Below are 22635 nucleotides of genomic sequence, written 5' to 3' on the forward strand. Positions count from 1 at the left end.
TGGAGGGTAGTGTTCTTGATTGGTGCAAAGGATATAACTCGTGAACCTACAATTGCCCTAAAAAGGGTTGGTCTCATGACCTAAATTGGAGAAATTTCTGAAAAACTTTCATGGCAGACAGCAAGACGTCATTAACTCGAAAGTTTCGGATGACAGTCGTTTTCTGAACATTCAGAAATCATGGAAAATTGAATAATTACCTCTGTCGGAGCTATAATTGTAGTCAAAATGGTTGAGACATAAATACGGTAACTAAAAAAATTAAGAAATGTTTACAGCAATTTTTAAATTTTTGTCCAATTCCCTTTTATGGCTAGCGATGCGTTTTTGGATACCATGAGAAATAAATAAAACAAGACATCATGTTCACCTATCTATACATTTCCTCCTTTAACAAGGAAACATCTTATGAAGCACCACAATGCAGTTTTCATTTGCAGAACCCACGAGTTACGTCGCGTTGTGGGAATAACTGAAATTACACACAGATGGTATTGTACATGGACCCGTGCCGGTGGATCTCGAGGGCTAGCAGAAGAAATATTTTGCTTTAAAAGCCGCATACATTACAACATCTGAGTATGATTTGTATGATGTTTTCAGCCAAAACCACCACAAGTCTGCAAATATACAGGTAAGATAATCCAGTGCCTTGTCGCGTCAGTGCTGCAAGACGGAATTGTGCCGTTGCGAATGTACACAAAAAAGAAGACCGTAGAATGTGGATTTAGGATAGATACACACATTTAGAATTGGCGTTTGAGAACAAAAACTAAAAAAAGTTATATCTTCTGCAAAGGAACTTTAAGCAGAATTACTTCAATGGTGTATTTCCCATAGGAAAATCCAATGGGCGAGATTTTGATGACCAGGAGACAAAAAAGGGGTGATCAGTGACGTGGTCACATACATCAAGTAAAGGATGATGAGGACCGATCAGATTCTCCTATAGTTTACTTCCCTCAAGGCCCCCATCCATATTAGATAGCTGTCGGCAGAGTGATGCTTTGACCGATCTTTTGGCCGACAGCCATCTCGACCATATACAGGAGCGCTTGCTCGGCCAAGCGCGTCTGTGTCCTCCATCAGAAACTGCCGACTTGACATCTCTCATTATCTCCAGAAGAAGCAAGTGATCTTCAGTCCAAAATTGGTCATGCTCGATAAACATCAACAATCTATTGTTCGAAGGCCCAATACGTAACCAAAGTGTTTGCTGATCCTGTCGATATTGGAGGATGCAGCCATTATTAGTCTAATGGGGGAAGGGGGTATGAGACTCTCATAGGACTCATGAACGGTGGAGCACCTCAACATCCATACGGCGTAAAAAGCATGTAGACAGGGGTTGTCTTCACGCATTGTCTCCTTGCAAAAGTAGTAGCTTCCCTTGAAATGTGTATCTGGCCATAACCCTAACTTCCAAAATGGCTGGTTAGATATGCTGTTCCGCCTGGCTAAGGTGTAACAACTTCTGCAGTGGTTATTTTGACTTTGCCAGAAACAAACATGGCAAAACAACGCTTTGTACAACAATGTGAAACAGATTCAGATAGGTGAAAATACAAACAAAACACCAACCTCTTTCTTCAGCTTCGTCGTCGTCATCTTCATCATCGCCAGATGACGGCATGTCTGGTAGAAAAAGAGAAAAGGCAATTAAAACATGCCAAGGTCACTGGATGCTTGACCTTCAAGCTGTTGGTTTGAGGTTTTTCTTTTAATAACATTAGACTTTTTCAAGGGGAAAGTAAAGTTCTGGAATTTAAAAAAATAAATAACTACGGTAAATAAAATAAAGTGAGAATGATTAGAAATTATCAGTTGCCCTTGTTTCGATCAGTTCACCAAGACTTCCTTCATTGTGTCATTAAAGTTAAAAAAAAAGGCATTCTCTAGTTTGGAAGTTATCCCTTACACATTGGATACCATTGGGGTTCTGACTGATGGGGCCCGCACCGATCTCACAGGACTGAGGGCTCTTCTCAGCCCCAGTTCTCGAGATCAGTGGGGGTCTAACATCACTTTGAATACGTAATCGTAACATTATTTACAGGTCAGTAGTTTTCGACCACATCTAGAGTCTTTTAGAAACAAGTTTTGTAGGTTCTGCTGACTCATTTAGGATGTCTCGCAAACTTAAGTGGCTTGTCTCAATTCAGCAAGTAATAAACCATCTGAAGAATAAGTGCCAACTTGCTGATCACTGGAGGTTTGACCAGCTTAGAGCCCACCGCCCCATTCAACCTTCTATGGGACTGATAGAACTAGCAGCACGCTGGACTCCGCCATCTCCAGCAGTTCTATACATTATGACTGGAGCGGTGGCAATCATGTGTGGTCACCACTCCCTCTCTCAGTATCATGTGGGTCCCAGTGCTCAGAACCCAAACGTGATAACCTCTTAAGTAGGGAGCCGAAGGGCTAAATGCATTTCCAAGGCCCTTGGCAAACCTGAGCCTAAGTATTAACTCCAGTGTTTTCTTAACTCTGCTATGTGGACCTAGCTCCAAAAGATAGAGGAAAAGGTGGTTCTGAGTAGAACTAGAGGGTGTAATGCTCACGGCCGCAGAGGGTGCGTGACTGTGACCAGGCCCATGCGGGAGCGGGGCTCACCCATGCCTTATTCACCTGGATGTGAGTCATCCACGTGAAATGTATTGTGTTGCAGAGACATGCCGGCTCCATGCACAGCAATCCACACCGGCAGATGTCGGCTTGCCACCGACTTACGGTGCATGGCAGTGATGTCAAGCGCTGTCCGTATCCGCACACTGACATCAGCTGCTGTCTTTTTATGACGACTACAGAAGAGGACCCCCATGCGGTGTAGGAGGGAAGGAGGGCGAGTAGAATTGTTTCTTTTTAAAAAGTGCTGGATAAGAATGAATAGAGCCCAGGATGGGGAACATTATACCAGGAAGGGGCACCCAGGATGAGGGGCATTATACCAGGAAGGGGCCCAGGATGAGGGGCATTATACCAGAAAGGGGCCCAGGATGAAGGACATTATACCAGAAAGGGGCCCAGGATGAGGGGCATTATACCAGGAAGGGGCCCAGGATGAGGGAAATTATATCAGGAAAGGGCCCAGAATGAGGGATAGTATACCAGGAAGGGGCTCAAAATGAGAGGCATTATACCTGGAAGGGGCCCAGGATGAGGGACATTATACCAGAAAGGGGCCCAGGATGAGGGACATTTTACCAGAAAGGGGCCCAGGATGAGGGACATTTTACCAAAAAGGGGCACAGGATGAAGGATATTTTACCAGGAAGGGGTCCAGGATCAGGATGTTATACCAGAAAGGGGCCCAGGATGAGGGATATTATACCAGGAAGGAGCCCAGGATGAGGGGCATTATACCAGGAAGGGGTCCAGAATGAGGGACAATATACCAGGAAGAGGCCCAGAATGAGGGACAATATACCAGGAAGGGGCCCAGAATGAGGGACAATATACCAGGAAGGGGCCCAGGATGAGGGACATTATACCAGGAAAAGGCCCAAAATGAGGGATATTATGCCAGGAAAGGGCCCAGGATGAGGGACGTTATACCAGGAGGGGGATCCAGGATGAGGGACATTATACCAGGAAGGGGAAAATGCTATAGCATGGGGCCCACGATGCAGGACATTATTACATGTGGGGGGTTGAACGAATGTCTTTATAGGATCTAGAGGGGGGGAAAAAAAACCCAGCCAATTTAGCCAAGGTCCAAATTTTGCACTGGCGCCTATCAGACAGCAGTGACACCACTGCTAGAACTGTTTGACAACATGTGGGAAAAAAATAAAATAATAGCAGCATAACGCACGGTAACAAAGAAATCTTCAACAATGGCATATAAACACGTAATAATAAACATGAAATAAAATAAAGTTTTTGAAAGCTAAAATAAAAAAAACAGAGGGGGCTGGTGGTTAAGATATAGAAGAACAAGGATCTCGCAGCAAAAACAATGCAGCCCGCTAATATATTCTGATAGCTCTATAAAAGAAAAAAAAAAAAAGGCAGAAGCCTCGACAATGCCTGTTAGCAATTCCACAGAGCTTGCTGCCGGAGGGAATACAGTGTGAATATTTCCACTTAGAATCACTCCTCGTTCCTATTACATAATGTATGACTGCTGCTGGCATAAGAATGAGAACTATTTTAGACAATATGAAGCAACGGCAGGTCACATTTTTTCGGTTAAAGAAGCTATGGGTCCTTCCAATCATCAAGTATTCGCATTTACATGATTTATGTGCAAAAAAAAAAAAAATACAAAAATCAAAAACATTCATCAATCACACGGGGATATAAGGATCTGAGGTTCACAATAAGCCACCGGAAGGTTACAAAACCCAGATAACAGCATTCTTTTATACAGACAAGCGATAAAAAAAAAAAAAAAAAAAAACGACAAGACAAATTGTGAATAAAATCTGTTACAGGTCCGATCACACAATTGAATTATTTTTTTTTTGTTGGAGGGTGAAAAGTGGAAAAGCTAATCCAACATGACTGATTCATTTTCCCTCATGAAAACTAGATGAATCCAGAATCCAATAGAAATTTTATAAACGGTGAAGGAAACCGAAAAGAAAATCTGTCACCAAGAAGAAGGCTTTTTAAGCTACGAAACAAGCATAAAAAAAGGCTTAAAGGGGTTCTCTTGTGGAGAAAGTTGGAAAGCTACTTATCGGTGGGGGACTGACTGGTGGGAACAGCAGAATCGAGAGCTTTTATCCCGGATGGGGCACAAAATGGAACGGCAGGTTTAAGGCTTGGCCGCAGTTCCATTCGTTCTCTAGAGGGCTGCCAAAAAAGAATAAACAATGATAAAAGTTGCCTTGCCCTCTGCCGAAAGGTGGAGGTTTCCAGCACAGCTGTGGCGTCGGAGTTGGAGTCTGAGTCGGTGTCATGGAAATTGAGGAGTTGGAGGTTTGGCTTACTGACTCCACAGCCCTGGTTCCCATCATTTGGAACTCCATCGATCACCTATCGTAAAGGGGTTGTCCTATGAAAACAGGTTAAGTAATGTATGTGCCACAAGCTTCCCTCCAAGCTTTTATAAAGGAACTAGATGGTGGCCCGATCCTAACGCATCGGGTATTCTAGGATATGCATGTCCACGTAGTATATTGCCCAGCCACGTAGTATATTGCCCAGCCACGTAGTATATTGCCCAGCCACATAGTATATTGCCCAGCCACATAGTATATTGCCCAGCCACATAGTATATTGCCCAGCCACATAGTATATTGCCCAGCCACATAGTATATTGCCCAGCCACATAGTATATTGCCCAGCCACATAGTATATTGCCCAGCCACATAGTATATTGCCCAGCCACATAGTATATTGCCCAGCCACATAGTATATTGCCCAGCCACATAGTATATTGCCCAGCCACATAGTATATTGCCCAGCCACATAGTATATTGCCCAGCCACATAGTATATTGCCCAGCCACATAGTATATTCCCCAGCCACATAGTATATTGCCCAGCCACATAGTATATTGCCCAGCCACATAGTATATTGCCCAGCCACGTAGTATATTGCCCAGCCACGTAGTATATTGCCCAGCCACGTAGTATATTGCCCAGCCACGTAGTATATTGCCCAGCCACGTAGTATATTGCCCAGCCACGTAGTATATTGCCCAGCCACGTAGTATATTGCCCAGCCACGTAGAATATTGCCCAGCCACGTAGTATATTGCCCAGCCACGTAGTATATTGCCCAGCCACGTAGTATATTGCCCAGCCACGTAGTATATTGCCCAGCCACGTAGTATATTGCCCAGCCACGTAGTATATTGCACAGCCACGTAGTATATTGCACAGCCACGTAGTATATTGCCCAGCCACGTAGTATATTGCACAGCCACGTAGTATATTGCCCAGCCACGTAGTATATTGCACAGCCACGTAGTATATTGCACAGCCACGTAGTATATTGCCCAGCCATGTCGTATATTGCCCAGCCACGTAGTATATTGGAATGGTTCCACGCTTGCCATTTTTGGCCAGAAGTCTGATCATGTTAAAAAGTCCCTTTAAGGGATTAAGGACTGGCCTTTCATAAGGCAGCTTTTTCCTGATCATTGGATCGACCCAATTTCTGTCCGCCTCATTTGGAGCAAAAGACTGTAGACGATCAACCTATTCGATCATCGAACACTCGTTATGAGCAGGAATCTGCCCGTCAACACCCATCTTATAGGATGATACCATAGAGTTAGTATAGCCTGATCACTCTATGATCCGTGATGGTCCAAACCCTATGACCCCCATAAGTGCAGCGTCACCTTTTTAAGTTTCAGAACACATAATTAGTATAACCTCTAACTCAATGGCCGGTGGTGGTCCAAACCCTAGGACCCACCACGGAATAAGTGTAGCGTCAACCTTCTTAAAAAAGTTTCCCTAGCATAGCGGCACTCCTGGCTATCCAAGGAACAGAAGTCAGCAACATTTATGCGAGACCTTGAAAACATTTTTCATAATCGCTGAAAAATAGTTGAACGTTCTTGCAAAGAAGTAGGCACCAAAGAAATAAACTGCAGTTTTAATAGTTTATTTTAGCACTGACCAGAAATCCAAAAATTCCTAAAAATAATAAAATGAAAAATTGCTGGGTTTGGGATTGAGAAACTAAAAAAAAAAAGAAAAAAAAAAATATATAAACATTTTTTTCCGCCTGAGCCCACTTACCCCCTGAAACCACAACGGAGCCCAGAGAATAGGAGATTTGATCCTTTAAAAAGTCTTCATTATTACTTTCCCCCGCTATCAAAACATTGGATCACCTCCGTGGACACACAGCTGTTTTCCATTCAAAAAGTACCACCAGCTGCCCAATTCCAGCCCCCCCAACATGCACCCTTGATCTCTAAAGGATTTAATGCAATTTTATAGACAAAAACAGATTTTAGGACCTCTGGAGGAGTCAGAGTGACTCTTCTCTTGTTACGGTGATTGGTTTTAAGGAGGAGGGCACTAAAAAAAAAAAATAAAGTCCAAAAATGTGCTCTTTTGACTATTTAATTGATGTGACCTCCAAACGTCTGGTGGAATTTCAAATAATAATGATTAAAAGCAGATGTATAGGAAGGTGACAGGCGAAAAAAAAAGAAGAAAAGGTGCGATCTGAAAAGTGTTTGATTTTTCCTCTTAATCCTGGACAGAGACAAATATTCCCCCCCTGAGATCTGATACGTGACTCGTTAGGGTCGGCCGGTAGCTTCCAGTGAAGTAGACGTTCTGCCGTCTATACCCCTCCTAGACCTTAAAAATTCTACTCAGGCAGTGGAGTCACGAAGATAGTGTTGATCTACGGCTGATCCAGCTGGTTTTAATAATTAATTACATGCTCTGGTAATTACTTTCTAATTAGGTGTTGATAATTAACATCTTATGGCCTCCTCTTTGGTCTTCAACGATGGCTCAAGGGTTTACCCCTTTTTTTTTTATTTAATTAGGAAATGGAAACTGAAAAACCATTATATAAAAAATAAAAAAAAAAATACATGAAATTGAAATAATTGTATGGCTCTGATTTGATAATTAGTGCCCCTGACCATCAAAAGTCCAGAAAGGCATTGCCCACTACCTTTGACCATGGGTCCATTTTAATTGTAAGATAGATTTGCAAGAAAAAAAAATTGAAAAAAAAAAACAAAAAAAAAAACCCTATGCAGGGTTCTGTTTTGGTGATGACAACTGCAGACAATCACAAGTCCCTTATTTGCTGTAATCCAAGCCGGAAAACTAGAGATGGGCGAACCCCTGGATGTTAGGGTTTAAAAAAAAAATGATCTGATCATCGCCTGTATGTAGCACAGCTGATCGGGTTATGGCAGCTTCTAGTCTTTCATGGAGACTATTGAAGCATGCCAAAAGTAAAAAAAGTTTTTAAAAATATGAAAAAATATAAAAGTTGAAATCAGCCCGTTTCGCCCCATTCAAAAAAAAAAAAAAAAAAAAAAAAAAAAATCAAACATACACATTTGGTATCGCCACGTTCAGAATCACCCAATCAATATAAAAAAAAAAGAACCCAATCGCTAAATGGCGTAGCAAGAAAAATAGTCAAAACGCCAGAATTACATTTTTTTGGTCGCTGCGACGGGTGGTCAAAAGATCGTATCTGCACCAAAATGGTATCATTAAAAACGTCAGAAACGGCACGCAAAAAATAACACAAGACTTGACAAAAAGTCAAAAACTTACCAGCTACTCTGATGGTAAAGTTCCGGAGAAACTCAGTAGAACGCAATAAAGTGCAGCTATAGATCCCCGAATCATCGTAGGAGACATTTGTGATCTTCAGCAGGTTCTGTCTCGCGTGCGTTCGGTTGCTTTCCTGAATTGCAATCCCATCTTTTGACCATAAAATAGACATGGAAGGGCTCTCCACGCTGCATGACAATTCAATGGTCTCTCCAACACCAAACATCAGATCATCAAGAGCGCCCAATTCTCCGGTAAGGTAATCTAAAGGCAAAAAAAAAGCAATGCAAACATTAATATTCAACCACCTATGGCAAAAGTAATTTCATAACATGCAAACCCCGTAACAATCATCATCGGCTAGCTGGCAGGAAGGAGGATTGTGCTGCAAACTATATTGCTTGGAAATGTATGGTTAACCATGATGCGAGTGGATCATATCAGATCTTAAAAAGGAATTGGTGACAAAAAATAAAATATAAAAAAAATTAGCAAAACAGCGCCACTATTGGCCGTGTCTGGTATTGCAGCTTAGTCCCATTCAAATAAAAAGTGACAATGCCAGAATTTATATAGGTCACACGTGAAAAATTCCTGGAATATGACCTCTATGATAATATTATTTTCGGAAAGCCTTAGTAAAGTCTTGCAGGAGGTTGCTGGGACTCTGAAATGCCTACAGGCAGGGTACCACATGCTTGTCAGCTTAACGAAGGGAAAAAAAAAAAAAGAAAAATTGGCAAGCAAGCCGCTTCAGGGGGATCAATCAAAACATGCTCCATTTTAATTAACTATCTTCGTAGTGGGCAAGTTCTTTCAAGTTATTGCAAAATGCTTCAATTTTCATGGTTAATTTAACTTACCAAAGGAAAAAAAAAAAAAAAAACTGAAAAATTTACATTTTTGAAAAAAAAAAAAAAAAAAAAAACAACCTGAAGAAATAATTGCAACCATTTTTTCTCGTTATTTGCACTTGGCAAGGGATGCTTATTTTAGTTGAATTGCTGACCCTGCCATTAAAATGGGCTCTAAACCAATTTCGAAAGCTCAAAATAAACACCAAGCTGTAAAATGCTCAACTAGATTTATACTCCGCTTCTGCTTCCTGTCAAAAGGCTTCTGTCAGGACATGATATTTAGACATTTCTTTTGCGCGGCGAATCTACCCATAAGGCCTGTCAGTGTAACACCCCTCAGGATCAGTCTTGTCAGAATAATTACACAAGTGATAAACAGTTTTTTTGCTGCCAAATGTCCAATTTTCTTTTCAACTTCACCCCCCCCCCAAAAAAAAGGGAGAATATAAAAAAAACAAAAAAAACAAAAAAAAAACAAACAAACCACTACCATAAGCTCAACAGGGTCAGGAAAGATGTAGAGAACAAAAGTATCGTATTTCACAAACTAAAGGCTTAGGCTACTTTCACACTAGCGTTTTTAGCAATACGTCGCAATGCGTCGTTTATGGGCAAAAACGCATCCTGCAAAGTTGTTTGCAGGATGCGTTTTTGCCCCATAGATTAACATTAGCGACGCATTGCGGCGCATTGACACACGTCGCAACTGTCGTGCGACGGTTGCGCCGTGTTGTGGCGGACCGCCGGGAGCAAAAAACGTTACATGTAAAGTTTTTTGCTGCCGACGGACCGCTTTTTCCGACAGCGCATGCGCGGCCGGAACTCCACCCCCACCTCCCCGCACCTTAAAATGGGGCAGCGGATGCCCAGGAAAAATGTATCCGCTGCCTCCGTTGTGCGGCGCATTCACTGCTAGTGTCGGAACCTCGGCCCGATGCACTGCGACGGGCCGAGTCCGACGCTAGTGTGAAAGTAGCCTTATTCAGTCATCCGAGGACATAAGTCCGAGATCGGACCTCTAGTGCATAGACTGGCTGCGGGTCTCGTAACCAGAGAGTCACAACTTCATGTATTTCTTTGAGGCTGTCCTGCTCAGGTTGGGAAAGCCGCGGCAAGTCCGATAGCGGACTGATTGGCACGAATGTATGAATGAGCCTGGCCTCATTCAGACGTCAGTATTTTCCAGTGTGTGAAAAATTGACTTTGATCCAAGTGGTATCTTTTTCTTTTGTTCTTTCCACGAATGAGAAATACTAAGTTCCTCCACCTTCTCCTTTCTAACAGCCCATCGATAGTCATCCAAGTGCCATTCAATTATTTCATGGACCCATTGCATTGTCAATCTAGATTCGACGCTCAGATCAAAAAAAATTGGGACAGTCCAGTAGAATATCACAGGTAGCACGCACACGAAAAAAATCTGACACGTGAACGAGTCCTGAGATGTGGTCAACACTATGCACTCGAGATAACCATTTGAGTTGCGTAGAAACCACAGCACTTTAGTCACAATTTTGGCAAATTTGTTGCAGCTAAAGGTTTTGGAAAAAGTAGGCTAACAAAATGTACTGTGGCTACAGCAAGTGTCAAAATCAGCCCAATTTACAAAATATGCAATTTTTTTTTTGGTAGTTTTTCCATACGGTACGAATCATTGATTACAATTAGTCGGCACAAGGCATCAGTAACTGAGCCTAAAGGTTTATGTTATAGTGAAAGGATTTTCACTAATGGCCCCTTCTGTCTACTTATTACCTCTGGGTACTGAGGGTCAAGCACAGGCAGGTGGAGTAACAGCTGGGTGAAAATTTAAGAAAAAAAAAAAAATTGAAAAAAGCCCCGAGCAGCAAATCCGTCTTGTTATGACAACTTTTTAGACCAGACCACTATGGTGACAAGACAGAATAAATATTTAAGCTTGTGCCTGAATATCTTAAATTGTGGATAGAGTGGAAAAAAAAATAGTGTTGTAACTAAAATTATTTTTTTTTTTAAATTATGTTTTTCCTTACATTTTTATACTTTTTTCTTAATTTGAAATAATTTCAAAAAAGTTTATAATAATACCAACCCCCCAAAAAAAACACAGTGGTTCATACAGCTGTGCCTTTACAAATAGTTAAACAGGTTCTAGATGACGGACCCCTAATACTTTCTTCTGCCAATTAGCGGGCAGGTCTTCTTTGGGTCAGCTGTGCCCTGGTAGAGAGCCAAGCTCAGCATGCATGGAGGCGGGAAGAGACTCAAGTGGTTTGTTGATAAAACAAGACATGCCTTGGTGAGCATGGACTCCTTTTTCAAGCCAAGTAGATAAGGACCACTCGTGGCAGGGTCTTCACAAAGAAGCCGTGACTGGAAGATTGGCTTCTGCCACAAAGGATGCTCAGCAAGAGCTGTACAAACAGACAGCTGTCTACAAGGACACCAACAGCTCATTCATGAGCAGGCTTCTCATAGAAATCAATGCGTGGAAGCAGAAAAGGTTTTAATCCGTCAAGGGGTTAAGATTTCTAGAAAGTAAAAAGCACATGTATGTAGACCGTCAACCCCAAAAATGTGCCTATAGACACATTACACAGGCAGTATAAATCCAGAATTCTTTTTTTTTCCCGTTTTCTGGTTTTAGATTCTGGATAGAGACAAGTCATCACCACCTTACAGGAGTCCAATATCTGTTAGCTCTACCCAAGTCTAAGCCTCAATAGACAAAAAAAGACTAGAGCAGTGTTCCCCAACTCCGGTCCTCAAAAGCCACCAACAGGTCATGTTTTCAGGATTTCCTTGGTATTGCACAGGTGATTGAATGCTTGCCTGTCCAGGTGATGCAATTATGACCTGTACAATACCAAGGAAATCCTGAAAACATGACCTGTTGGTGCCTCTTGAGTACCGGAGTTGGGGAACACTGGACTAGAGGACAGAGATTTGTAGCTAGCTTACGTAAGGGTTTTGACTAAATATGTGTTAAAAGTTGGCCATGGACATTAGACAGGAGCAGGTTGATGGTTGATGAACAATTGGGCAAAAGTTCATCTGTTGGACAGTCGTTATGCAGATGTTGCCATACATGTTCAATGGCATCCGGTGAAAAACAAAGGATCCTGTTTTTAAGGGAACGTAATTTCACAAATCTCTTGTGGACTAGAGACTATTGGACTAAACATATTTCCTTCCAGGTGGTCTGTCAGTGGTTGGTTAAAATTATCACTTCCTACATTCCACCAAATCCATGATCGTTTCAACTAAGAGCTCGAGCACACGTCATCAGTTTTTCTCTGGTGAGACATTTAAAATAATAATAATAATAATAATAATAAAAAAGTTTCTCCACCTTCTCCTATCGATCAGTCCATTAAAACGGACAAGCACTTGGATCGCACTCAAGTGCTGTCGGATATTTTTCACGGATCCATAGAATTTCAGTACAATGTTTGATCTAACTCTTGGATCAACATCAGACATGTGTCCACGATTTTGTATGGACCTCTCGACTAGCAAAATATCATGGACAGGTGAACAGCCACAGGCTATCATGGGTACAAGTGCTATCTGTGAAATACATGGATAGCGCTCATATGTGAAAATACGATGTGTGGACGAGGCAAAAGGGTGGCCAGGCCTTCTCATTCTCCAGTTGCAGGCCGATGTTCCAATCTGACAGACCTGCTTTAGTGCCCATTATGTAGCTACACCTCAAACAAAATGGTATAGCCAAGGTGGATCCCAACATAACACTTGCCCTAGGTAAGTAGTTCTAAGCCCACCTTTTTGCCATGAAAAAAAAGGGATTTTTTCTTTTTTTCTGCAAATAAAAAAAAAAAAAAGATCAGGGCTATGGAGTGAGGGACATTAGCAACCTCCATTCACTACAGCCCTGGGGCCTCTAAAATGAATATATTTGAGTATAGTAGAAAAGCTAGGAGTGGCATTCAGAATTACGCATACGAATTGGATGTATTCTTCTTTCCCAAAGAACCAAGGGAAAAAGGAAGATAAAATGTCTAGGTCTCAAATCTAAGAAAGGAAATAAGGATAGTAAGCTCCAATATCTGATCGCGACAAAGGGAACCTGCCAGATCTGGACACTAAACTAAGCTTTTTAGATTTCGAATTCGGTCACGTACGGCCTGACCCAAAGCAGGAGGGTGGTGTGCAGGGGACCACTTTGTATGACAGTTGTGAAGACAATAGTTAGCACATATCAAAATATTGGTAAAATGATCCATAATTAATAAAAATTCTATTTTTTTTGTGTGTTTGTGAGGACTAAAGAGGAGCAGATTGATTAGCGGGATTCCGGTCCAGAACCAACACAGTGGTACATGGTAGCTAGACGGGAGGCCCACGAATCGCTCACTTTCCAGTGTCCCTGGCATGTATGTTGATGAACCCAGGCTGGCGTTGGGTCATCTGTGCATCATGTGACATAGAAGAAGTCATGCAAGCCCTGACAAATAATATGGCGCTCCGGGGACGCCTGAAGGTAAGAGATTCATGGGTCTCCCGTCTGGCTGCTGGGTTACACTGATCTGGTCCGGAGTCCCACTAATTGATTCGCTCATAACTAGCGAGGTCCTATTCTCCAATCTGGGGGCTCCAGTAAAAAGACCACACTTTGGCAAAAAATATACAAGGAATAGTAAGAAGAAAAAAAAAGCATCTAATAGGAACATAAATCGCTCCATATATCAAGCAGCTTAACTATCAGTATGACATGTCTGAGTGATTTCATTTTATGAGAGAACCTGATATATGTTGTGTAAAGCCGGGCTTTGCAGGAGGAGAAAGAAAAACAGATGTTGCCATGAAAAGGCCTATAAATCTGTCTCTGGTCATAGCCGCTCTGCAGACAGTAAGAAGCCTAAATTCTGATTCCTATCTATACGAACAACTCAAAAAAATGAAGTAGTACTCGGGTCGCAGGCACAGTATAACTTTTTTTCTCCCAAATATTATTTCAACTGATGCATTTTGCTCATTGTCCGTTGATTAGTGGCCTGTTCCATGTCTTAGTCCCTCACGATGATCAAAAATTTAAATTCAGGATTTGATGAGGAATAGAAAAAGCTAAACTATTTAGGTTGCAGTCAGACATCCATTTATTTATTTATTTTGGGGGGGGGCAAATTAGAAAAAAAAATGGACCATTTTTATCACTATGATGGATCCTATATTCATCTATTTTGGCCATCAATGTGGCATCAATTTTTCACATATACAAAAAAAAAAATTCTAAAGCTTTTCATACCCATTGAAAGGTAGAATAAAAAGTCAGAAAACACATGGATGAAACACAGATGGCATCCATGTGCTACTTTTTTCATGGACCGATGTCTCGGATCAAAAACACACATTTTCGGATCATGCACAGAGACTATATTAGATTCGTGTACCATCTATGAAAAACAAGGAATACCGGACATATGTGAAAAATTAACATCTGACTGAGTCCTTACTATCCCTCTCATGTGAAACACCTGCAATGAAAAAAAAGGGAAAATTGTACTTTTGGGGAATTCAAATTCTGGTGGACATTTACTTCTTCAAAAGACTTTTTGGAAGAAAAAAAAAAAGTTCTTGCTCACGTGACAACAGGAAATGGCCGTGTAACCCTTCTATCCCCCTCAAAACACAGCTATGTGGACTCAAAATCCGGCCTCCATCTGAATGCTTACACTTTTACTATGAGCCACCTAATCTTTACTGGATGCAGGCAGCTGGCTGCAAATTCTCCACAATAAAAGGCTTAATCCCAAGTATCCTGGAAAAGCCTGGACATCTAAATAAAGAAGGAGTAAGAAAAGAACAGCCCTGTCACAGAAGAAAAAAAAAAAATGGCAAAATCTTAGATATCGGCCTGGGACAAAAGGCCTACAACTCACACAATGAGCTAAATAATGCAGGGTGGCTAATTAAAAGCGGAAGTACGGACTCTACACAGTTAATGTTGTGTAGGAGTTTTGAGTCTATTCAAATCGGACCCCCGACTGGGCCCATATTCAGCGAGAATTAATTGTCATTCCAACTACGTGCGTCCTAGTTTCAAACTGAAAATTATTCCGCGGTAGAATCATCAAAAATATAGAAAAAAAGGTCAGGTCAAGGTTAGAAAACGCAAATAAAATGATATAAAATGTGTAAATCCTACATGTCTCCACCTATCGTGGGCTAAATGGGTATGCTCAATGTGCTCACTATCGGGCACTGCCAAGATCAGAACCTAATTTTTGGCAATACCGATCTAAAATCTGTTGGAGAGTATTATGGAGGCTGGTTTGAGGAGACTAGTGGGCCATGTAAACCACAGAACAGTCTCCAACATTTATAAAATGAGCGCAATGGTGTCAGTACAACACACAGCTTATTGTAAGTTACCTTTATTGGAAGTCGACAGATCACACCAACTTCCCGGGATTTTCAAGGGCCAATGAGAGCTCACCATGCTGCTTTACAGGGCTTGGGCCCTAATATCAGGGATAAGCCGTTCCAGGGGACCCTGCCTTTCACAAAAAAGTGTCAACCCTCCCCGGGGCTCCTGCGAGTTTCTTTGGGATAGTCTGCGTTGCTGCTCTGGGAATCCTAGCAATCCCCTTGTTGGTAAGCCTCGCTGTTCCGGCAGCATCCGGTGACCTCTCGTTGTTGGTCCTTGAAAATCTGGGTGAGTTAGAAGTCCACAGATCGCACCTATAAAAGGTAACTTAGAAGTCATTGTGTACTGTATTTCTTTACCAGGCGGTGCACCGACACCCCGCTGTTTATTCTATTTATTGTTAAGCAACTCACTCTCCGAACAGGTTCCCTTCTGGTGCCGTCTCCCATCTCTAAGGCGAAGTTGGCTCATCACTAGTGATGAGCGAGTGTAGTCGTTGCTCGGGTTTTCCCGAGCATGCTCAGGTGGTCTCCGAGTATTTGTTAGTGTTCGGAGATTTAGTTTTCATCGCGGCAGCTGAATGATTTACAGCTACAACCCAGCCTGAGTACATGTGGGAGTTGCCTGTTTGCTAGGGAATCCTCACATGTAATCAAGCTGGCTAGTAGCTGTAAATCATTCAGCTGCTACAATGAAAACTAAACCTCCAGAGCAGTTACAAATACTCGGAGACCACCTGAGCGTGCTCGGGAAAACCCGAGCAACGACTACACTCGCTCATCACCTAACCACTTTCTATTCTACCCACTATCTGAGCGCCACCAAAATGCCTTCTTCTAGCCTCCAACATTTGGAACACATAAGGAAAACATATTGTAGGACTTTGAGAATGAGCAGCGAGCGGCGTTCACAATCCTACAGTAAACAAGGAACTTGATAAGATTAGTGGGGAGTCCCAAAATGTTAGTTTATAGACGATGGTTTTTGACTAGTTGCACCTTAAGTGAACCAAATCAATCAATCGATGTCAATGTTGTCCATTATAAAATGTAAACGCACCAGGAATTGTAGGGACATTTTTTCAACCAACATACTAGAATGGAATGATTGTCAAGACATGCGTCGTTAAGAAAAGAATTGTAAATTCAAAATCTAAAGTTGTTAAAAGAAAAAAAAAAAAATCTATAGAGATGATGAAAAAAAAAATGTTGTGGTGCCTGGTCTCAACATCTGGTCCAGTCCTTTGTTGCAGGTAATCTTCACTTCTGTGTAACTTCGTAGGTCCAGTTGTTACACACCTGTTCTGTGCATCACGGACTCTGCTCCCTTCACCTTGATCTGATGCCCTGTATGGTGATCCACATTGGGTTTTGTAGGCTGCCTGGCGTGGGGCTTAGTGACATCTCCATAGGCATTTTAAGGCCCATTAGGACACATGGGTGTGTTTGGATTGTGATTCAAGATTCGCCTCTAGTTTATTGTATTTCAGTGTGTGCTAATCTGCAGCAATCTCTGAAGCCCTGCCAAGTTCACTTCATCTGCCCAGGTGTTATCAAGATTCCCAAGTTTGTCACATATTCATGTCCCACATGCCATCTTGCACCAATTGCCCAGATTCCGTGTACTCACCCAGACCTGGGACTTTATGAGTGTTCACTTTACAAGTTGAGTCCAATAGCAGTGATGTTGTGACATGCGGGGGATATGGAGACGTCGGGCTAATTAGCTCAGCCACAACGGTGAAGTATGACGGCAAAAAAAGGAACCGGACCATGGTGTCGGAATTGGGTACCGTGAATCTGGTTTCCTCCTCTCTATTGAACATTCATGCAAATCTTTGCATACATGTGGGATTGTCTAAATTTCCTTGTTTTCTTTTTTTTTAAGACACCGATTGAAGTGCTAGATTTGAATTGAATGCTACTTTTTCTCATTGAAGAAATTCTGCAAGTAAGAAAATACCATCCATGAGACAAGAACGTAGCAATGAAAAGAGAGATGAGAGATTACTCACAGAACACGCAGCGTTGGCGATTTTCCTAAGGGGCGGAATTCCACACATATCGAAAGACATGTGTGACTCCAGCCACTTTCCAGGTCACATTCAACATTTCTAACACACTGTGGTTGCAATTTGTCTTAATTATAGTGAATTACGGACAAGTGAGATACTATTATTAAGCACACTTAGGCATGTTAACTCTTTTGACAGCTACCCATTTTGTTCTCATTAATTGCCAGGAGAAATTAAGTCTGATATTCTCAGTTCTAACACATCAGTTCCTGTCAAGATATTAACGTCCTCACACACGGCAGAAAAGCGTTCAGTGCCATTCATATATTGCCGTTTCGTCTTGCGTCGGGTTCCTTGCCATCACCTTTGACTCCGCTTCAACTCAGATATGATTTCTTACCACTTTTTGGCTATCTGGCGAAATCATCAGGTAGAAAAATGAACAGGACTGGGAATCTCATGACAAACAAGCTCTAAAAGTAGAATGGAATGGGCAGAGGTGAAAGGTTGAAAGTCAAATGCAACTAAAGGTTCAAGGGCGGAATCCAAAAATTTGAGGCACACACATTAGAAAAATGCTGGTCAAAGCTACAGATTTGGGCAGGATTGACGTGTTTTGGTATCTTCAATAATCACCGCTCATAGGCAGAATGAAGATTCAGGTACATCGACTTCACCACGCTTGATCCCTTTTTGCCCACAGGGTTTTTTTTCCCCCTTATGAGAAAAACATGTGACATGGATGTTTAAGGCGGAGTTGGAAGAAGTAGCTGCTTGACAGCTATTCCCAAAAAAAAATTGGAAAATCTCTACCGATTGGATGGGTTTCCTGACAAGAAGTTGATCGCAAGCTTCCCCAACTGATCAGTTGTGATTTGTGGAGAAACCTTGCGTTAATTGAAAAATTTTGCTATAGCGCCACCACAGGGGAAAATCAGTATTAGTCAATACCCATTCAAAATTAATTACGGTAGTTGTCTGTGTTATGTAGGATGAGATGGCTCCTCCAGACCAAGAAGCGATCTGTGCAACTGGATTCTTGGCTCTGGTCAAGAGATGAGGATCTTGAACCACTTCTGTAAAGTATATACGGTGGGGGAAAAAAGTATTTAGTCTGCGACCAAATATGCTATTTATCCCGCTTAAAAAGATGAGAGAGGCCTGTAATTGACATCATAGGTAGACCACAACTGAGAGTCAAAATGAGAAAAATACAGAAAATCATCTTGTCTGATTTGGCTAGATTAATTTTGCAAATTATGGTGGAAAATACGGTGTTTGGTCATTAACAAAAGTACAGCTCAATATTTTGTTATATATCCTTTGTTGGCAATGACAGTGGTCAAAAGTTTTCTGTAAGTCTTCACAAGGTTGGCACACTGTTGGTGGTGTGTTGGCCCATTCCTCCTCTAGAGCAGTGATGTTTTGGACCCTGTCGTTGGGCAACACAGACTTTCAACTCTCCAAAGTTTTTCTTATGGGGTTGAGATCTGGAGACTGGCTAGGCCACTCCAGGACCTTCATATGCTTCTTACGAAGCCGCTCCTTCATTGCCCTGGCAGTGTGTTTAGGATCATTATCATACTGAAAGACCCATCCACGTTTCATCTTCAATGCCCTTGCTGATGGAAGGAGGCTTGCATTGAAAATCTCACAATACATGGTCCCATTCATTATTTCATGCACACGGATCAGTTGTCCTGGTCCCTTTGCAGAGAAACAGACCCAAAGCATGATGTTGGCACCCCTATGCTTCACAGTAGGTATGGTGTTCTTTGGATGCAACTCCACATTCTGTCTTCTCCAAACACGATGAGTTTTGTTTCTACCAAACAGTTCTACTTTGGTTTCATCAGACCACATGACATTCTCCCAATATTCTTCTGGATAACCCAAATGTTCTCTAGCAAACTTCAGATGGGAACAGATATGTACTGGCTTAAGCAGGTGGACACGTCTGGCACTGCAGGATCTGAGTCCCTGGCAGCGTAGTGTGTTACTGATGGTAGCTTTTGTTACGGTGGTCCCAGCTCTATGCAGGTCATTCACTAGGTCCCCCCATGTGGTTCTGGAATTTTTGCTCATTGTACTCGTGATCATTTTGACCCCACAGGGTGAGATCTTGCGTAGAGCCCCAGATTGAGGGAGATTATCAGTGGTCTAGTATGTCTTCCATTTTCTTATTATTGTTCCTACAGTTGATCTCATCACACCAAGCTGCTTGCCTATTATAGATTCAGTCTTCCCAGCCTGATGCAAGGCTACAATTTTGTTTCTGGTGTCCTTCGACAGCTCTTTGTTCTTCAGCATAGTGGAGTTTGGAGTGTGACTGTTTGAGGTTGTGGACAGGGGTATTTTATACTATTAAGTTCAAACAGGTACTACTACAGGTAATGAGCGGAGGACAGAGGAGCCTCTTAAAGAAGAAGTTACAGGTCTGTGAGAGCCAGAAATCTTGCATCCTTTTAGGTGACCAAATACTTATTTTCCACCATATTTTGCAAAATAAATCTTTCCAAATCAGACAAGGTGATTTTCTGGATTTGTTTTCTTATTTTGACTCTCATAGTTGTGGTCTACCTGTGATGTCAATTACAGACCTCTCTCATCTTTTTAAGTGGGAGAACTTGCACAATTGGTCACTGACTAAATTTTTTTCCCCACTGTATAGGAATTAATTTCCTGAACTAGACAACTTACTCGCATACGGTCATTATTAAAAGTTTACCCACGTCAGAACTGGTTTGGGAAATCCCAATTTTGGCTAGGGTTTGACCCATTACAGAGTTTTCTGTGATGGCACATGACAAGTGTTGCCTATGAAGGGGGTAGCTTAGCATTGTAAATGAGCAAAGAAAGGAGACGGCTTAAAAATTTTGAAAGTAGAAAAATCATCCAGCCCCCTCCATACACGGCTTCGATGACATGAAACTCTTTCCTAAGTGGAGAACAAGTCTATATTTCATTTTTAGACACATCTAAAAAAAAAAAGACGTCCTCTAGCTTGGAGAATAAAAAGTGCCCATTAATATGGTACCTATTAAAAATCTTTTGGGGGGTGCTAGTCCCTTTAAATAGAAAATGTATTTTAGAGGTCTGTTGTAGTCAAGGATAATGAAAACGTAATTTCCCCCATTCTTGCCGGTGTCATCCATTCCCAGGAAAGCACATCCTCTCTGCAATATGGAGAGTAAATCAATTGTGAATGAATGAAGAGCAGCATCTGGAGTGGGGATATCATTGATGGGATATGGGACTACTTCTCCGAGCCTTTGGGTAATCCCATGATTAAAGGCCGGTGAATGCAGACACATCCAATACTTCCTGTGATGTAAGGAGCTTCGGCATAAATGGATTTTGTACAGAGCACATTACGGATCTGAGAGGCTGAATTTCAAAGGATTAGCGAGCAGCGTGCTCACAGGAGAGACCCTCTTATTCGCATCACCTCCAAGGTTCTCCGCTCCTCCGGTTGTCTCCGTCTTTACGTCTCAATGACCATTATGCAAAATACCGCAATGATTGACTGTCGAGGGCTCATCTGACTTGACAAACCAGAGATAAGTCATTCAGACGCTCAGTATAGTGTTACCCAACGGCCCTCGATGTTATTAGACTCACGTACGCACGGCGTTCTTGGGCGGCACGCTTTGTGGACCAATGGATTTCGCAATGAAACCGGCATTTACTAGTCAATCGATTCTGCCTGGCTAGGGAGCGGCATGGTTGTGGGGGCATACATACCGCGCACAGGAGGCCAAAACTGTATTAAACCATACCCTCCCCCTCCCCTTTTTTTTTTTTAAACCCCACCCAAATGGCAAAGAAATGCCTTTTTATGCAAATCATGGTTGTGGGGGCATACATACCGCGCACAGGAGGCCAAAACTGTATTAAACCATACCCCCCCCTGTTTTTTTTTTTTTTAAACCCCACCCAAATGGCAAAGAAATGCCTTTATATGCAAATCTGAATAGACCCTGCCCCTTTCAGTCAAAAGTGGAAGATTATACCCACATTTAAAAAAAAAAACACACAGGAAAGTGTAAAGGTACAATGGCGAGACGGGCAGTTTTAAGTATTAAGATTTTAGCGTTCCAGTGAAAAAGTTTTTATTTTTATCGTTAATTTTGTCCGTTTTTAGGTTTGTTTGGCCTTCAAAAATAGAACACATGCGGAAACTTGTGCATCCAGCGTTAGCGGCGACCGACTGAATATGATAAAGATTCGCATAACTGAATATATGACCAGGGAGTTATTCTATCGGGTCCCCGTTAAAGTATTTTTTTGCGGGAACAATCACTTACCATATATATGTATTTTTTCCCCTCTGTTCTCCTGAATCCGGAGTTGTTGTTTTTTTCTTCCTGCGCCCTTCCGTTCCCGAGATACGGACCTTTCTTCACTGTTATTTTTTTAGCCAAGAGGGTGTGAGCCTCAACTCCTCTATTGGCTTCTTGTAGAGGACCCCGCCCACTTGGCTTACAAATTATTTTGCTTTACATACAGGGAAGAAGGGGCTGTATCTCAGGAAAGGAGAGGAGCAGGAACAAGAGAAAAACAACGCCGGATTCAGGAGAACAGCGGCATTTACATCAAATAAGAAATAAAAGATATATTTACAGCCTCTTTTAAAACAAATTTTATATACATTAAATTTTAGTTCTTTAAATTTAGACATTTTTTACATGGAGTTTTTGATGAGGATTTTTTTTCCTTACTCATTAAAATGGGTGAAATCTGCTGTAAGAACCGACACGCTGCAGATTTGAATCTGCAAGAAAAAAAAAAAATAAAAAATACTGAACGTGATTTCAGTAATCTCATTCAGTTTGCTGGTATTAAAAAAAATCCTTTAGTTTATGTTATAAAACCGTGCAAAATAAAATAAAATAAATAAAAAAAATGACAAAAATGCAACATGTGCACATTCCCTAAGGCTATGTTCACGTGCAGAAAACAAAAAAACTGCAAACTATAAGGAAGCTTTGACTACAGTACATGTAAAAGGAAATTCATTTTATTAAACAAAAACATTTTTTGCAGCTTTTTCACTTTTTTCATTGCTTTCTAAAGGCAGCGGTTTTCCCAATTCAGTCTGAAAAAGAACGAAAAGAAAAACCAAACAAAAAAAAAAAAAAAAAACACCAAGTGTGTGGAGGAGATTTC

The 22635-nt window shown here is 41.7% G+C and overlaps 1 protein-coding gene across 4 annotated transcripts in view; it reads right to left on the bottom strand.

Moving 5' to 3' along the window:
- FGFR3 (fibroblast growth factor receptor 3) overlaps window positions 1–22635 on the bottom strand; it is a 92424-nt gene that overhangs the window by 46499 nt on the left and 23290 nt on the right. For all 4 annotated transcript variants that reach the window (XM_069744893.1, XM_069744892.1, XM_069744891.1 and 1 more), the window contains exons 3-4: window positions 8226–8489; window positions 1582–1635 (exon numbers count right to left, since the gene is read on the bottom strand). In XM_069744893.1, coding sequence (XP_069600994.1) covers window positions 1582–1635; window positions 8226–8489 — 318 coding nt within the window. The remainder of the gene's footprint in view (window positions 1–1581; window positions 1636–8225; window positions 8490–22635) is intronic.

Source organism: Ranitomeya imitator, chromosome 1 (genome assembly GCF_032444005.1).
Source record: "Ranitomeya imitator isolate aRanImi1 chromosome 1, aRanImi1.pri, whole genome shotgun sequence".
Taxonomy (NCBI): domain Eukaryota; kingdom Metazoa; phylum Chordata; class Amphibia; order Anura; family Dendrobatidae; genus Ranitomeya; species Ranitomeya imitator.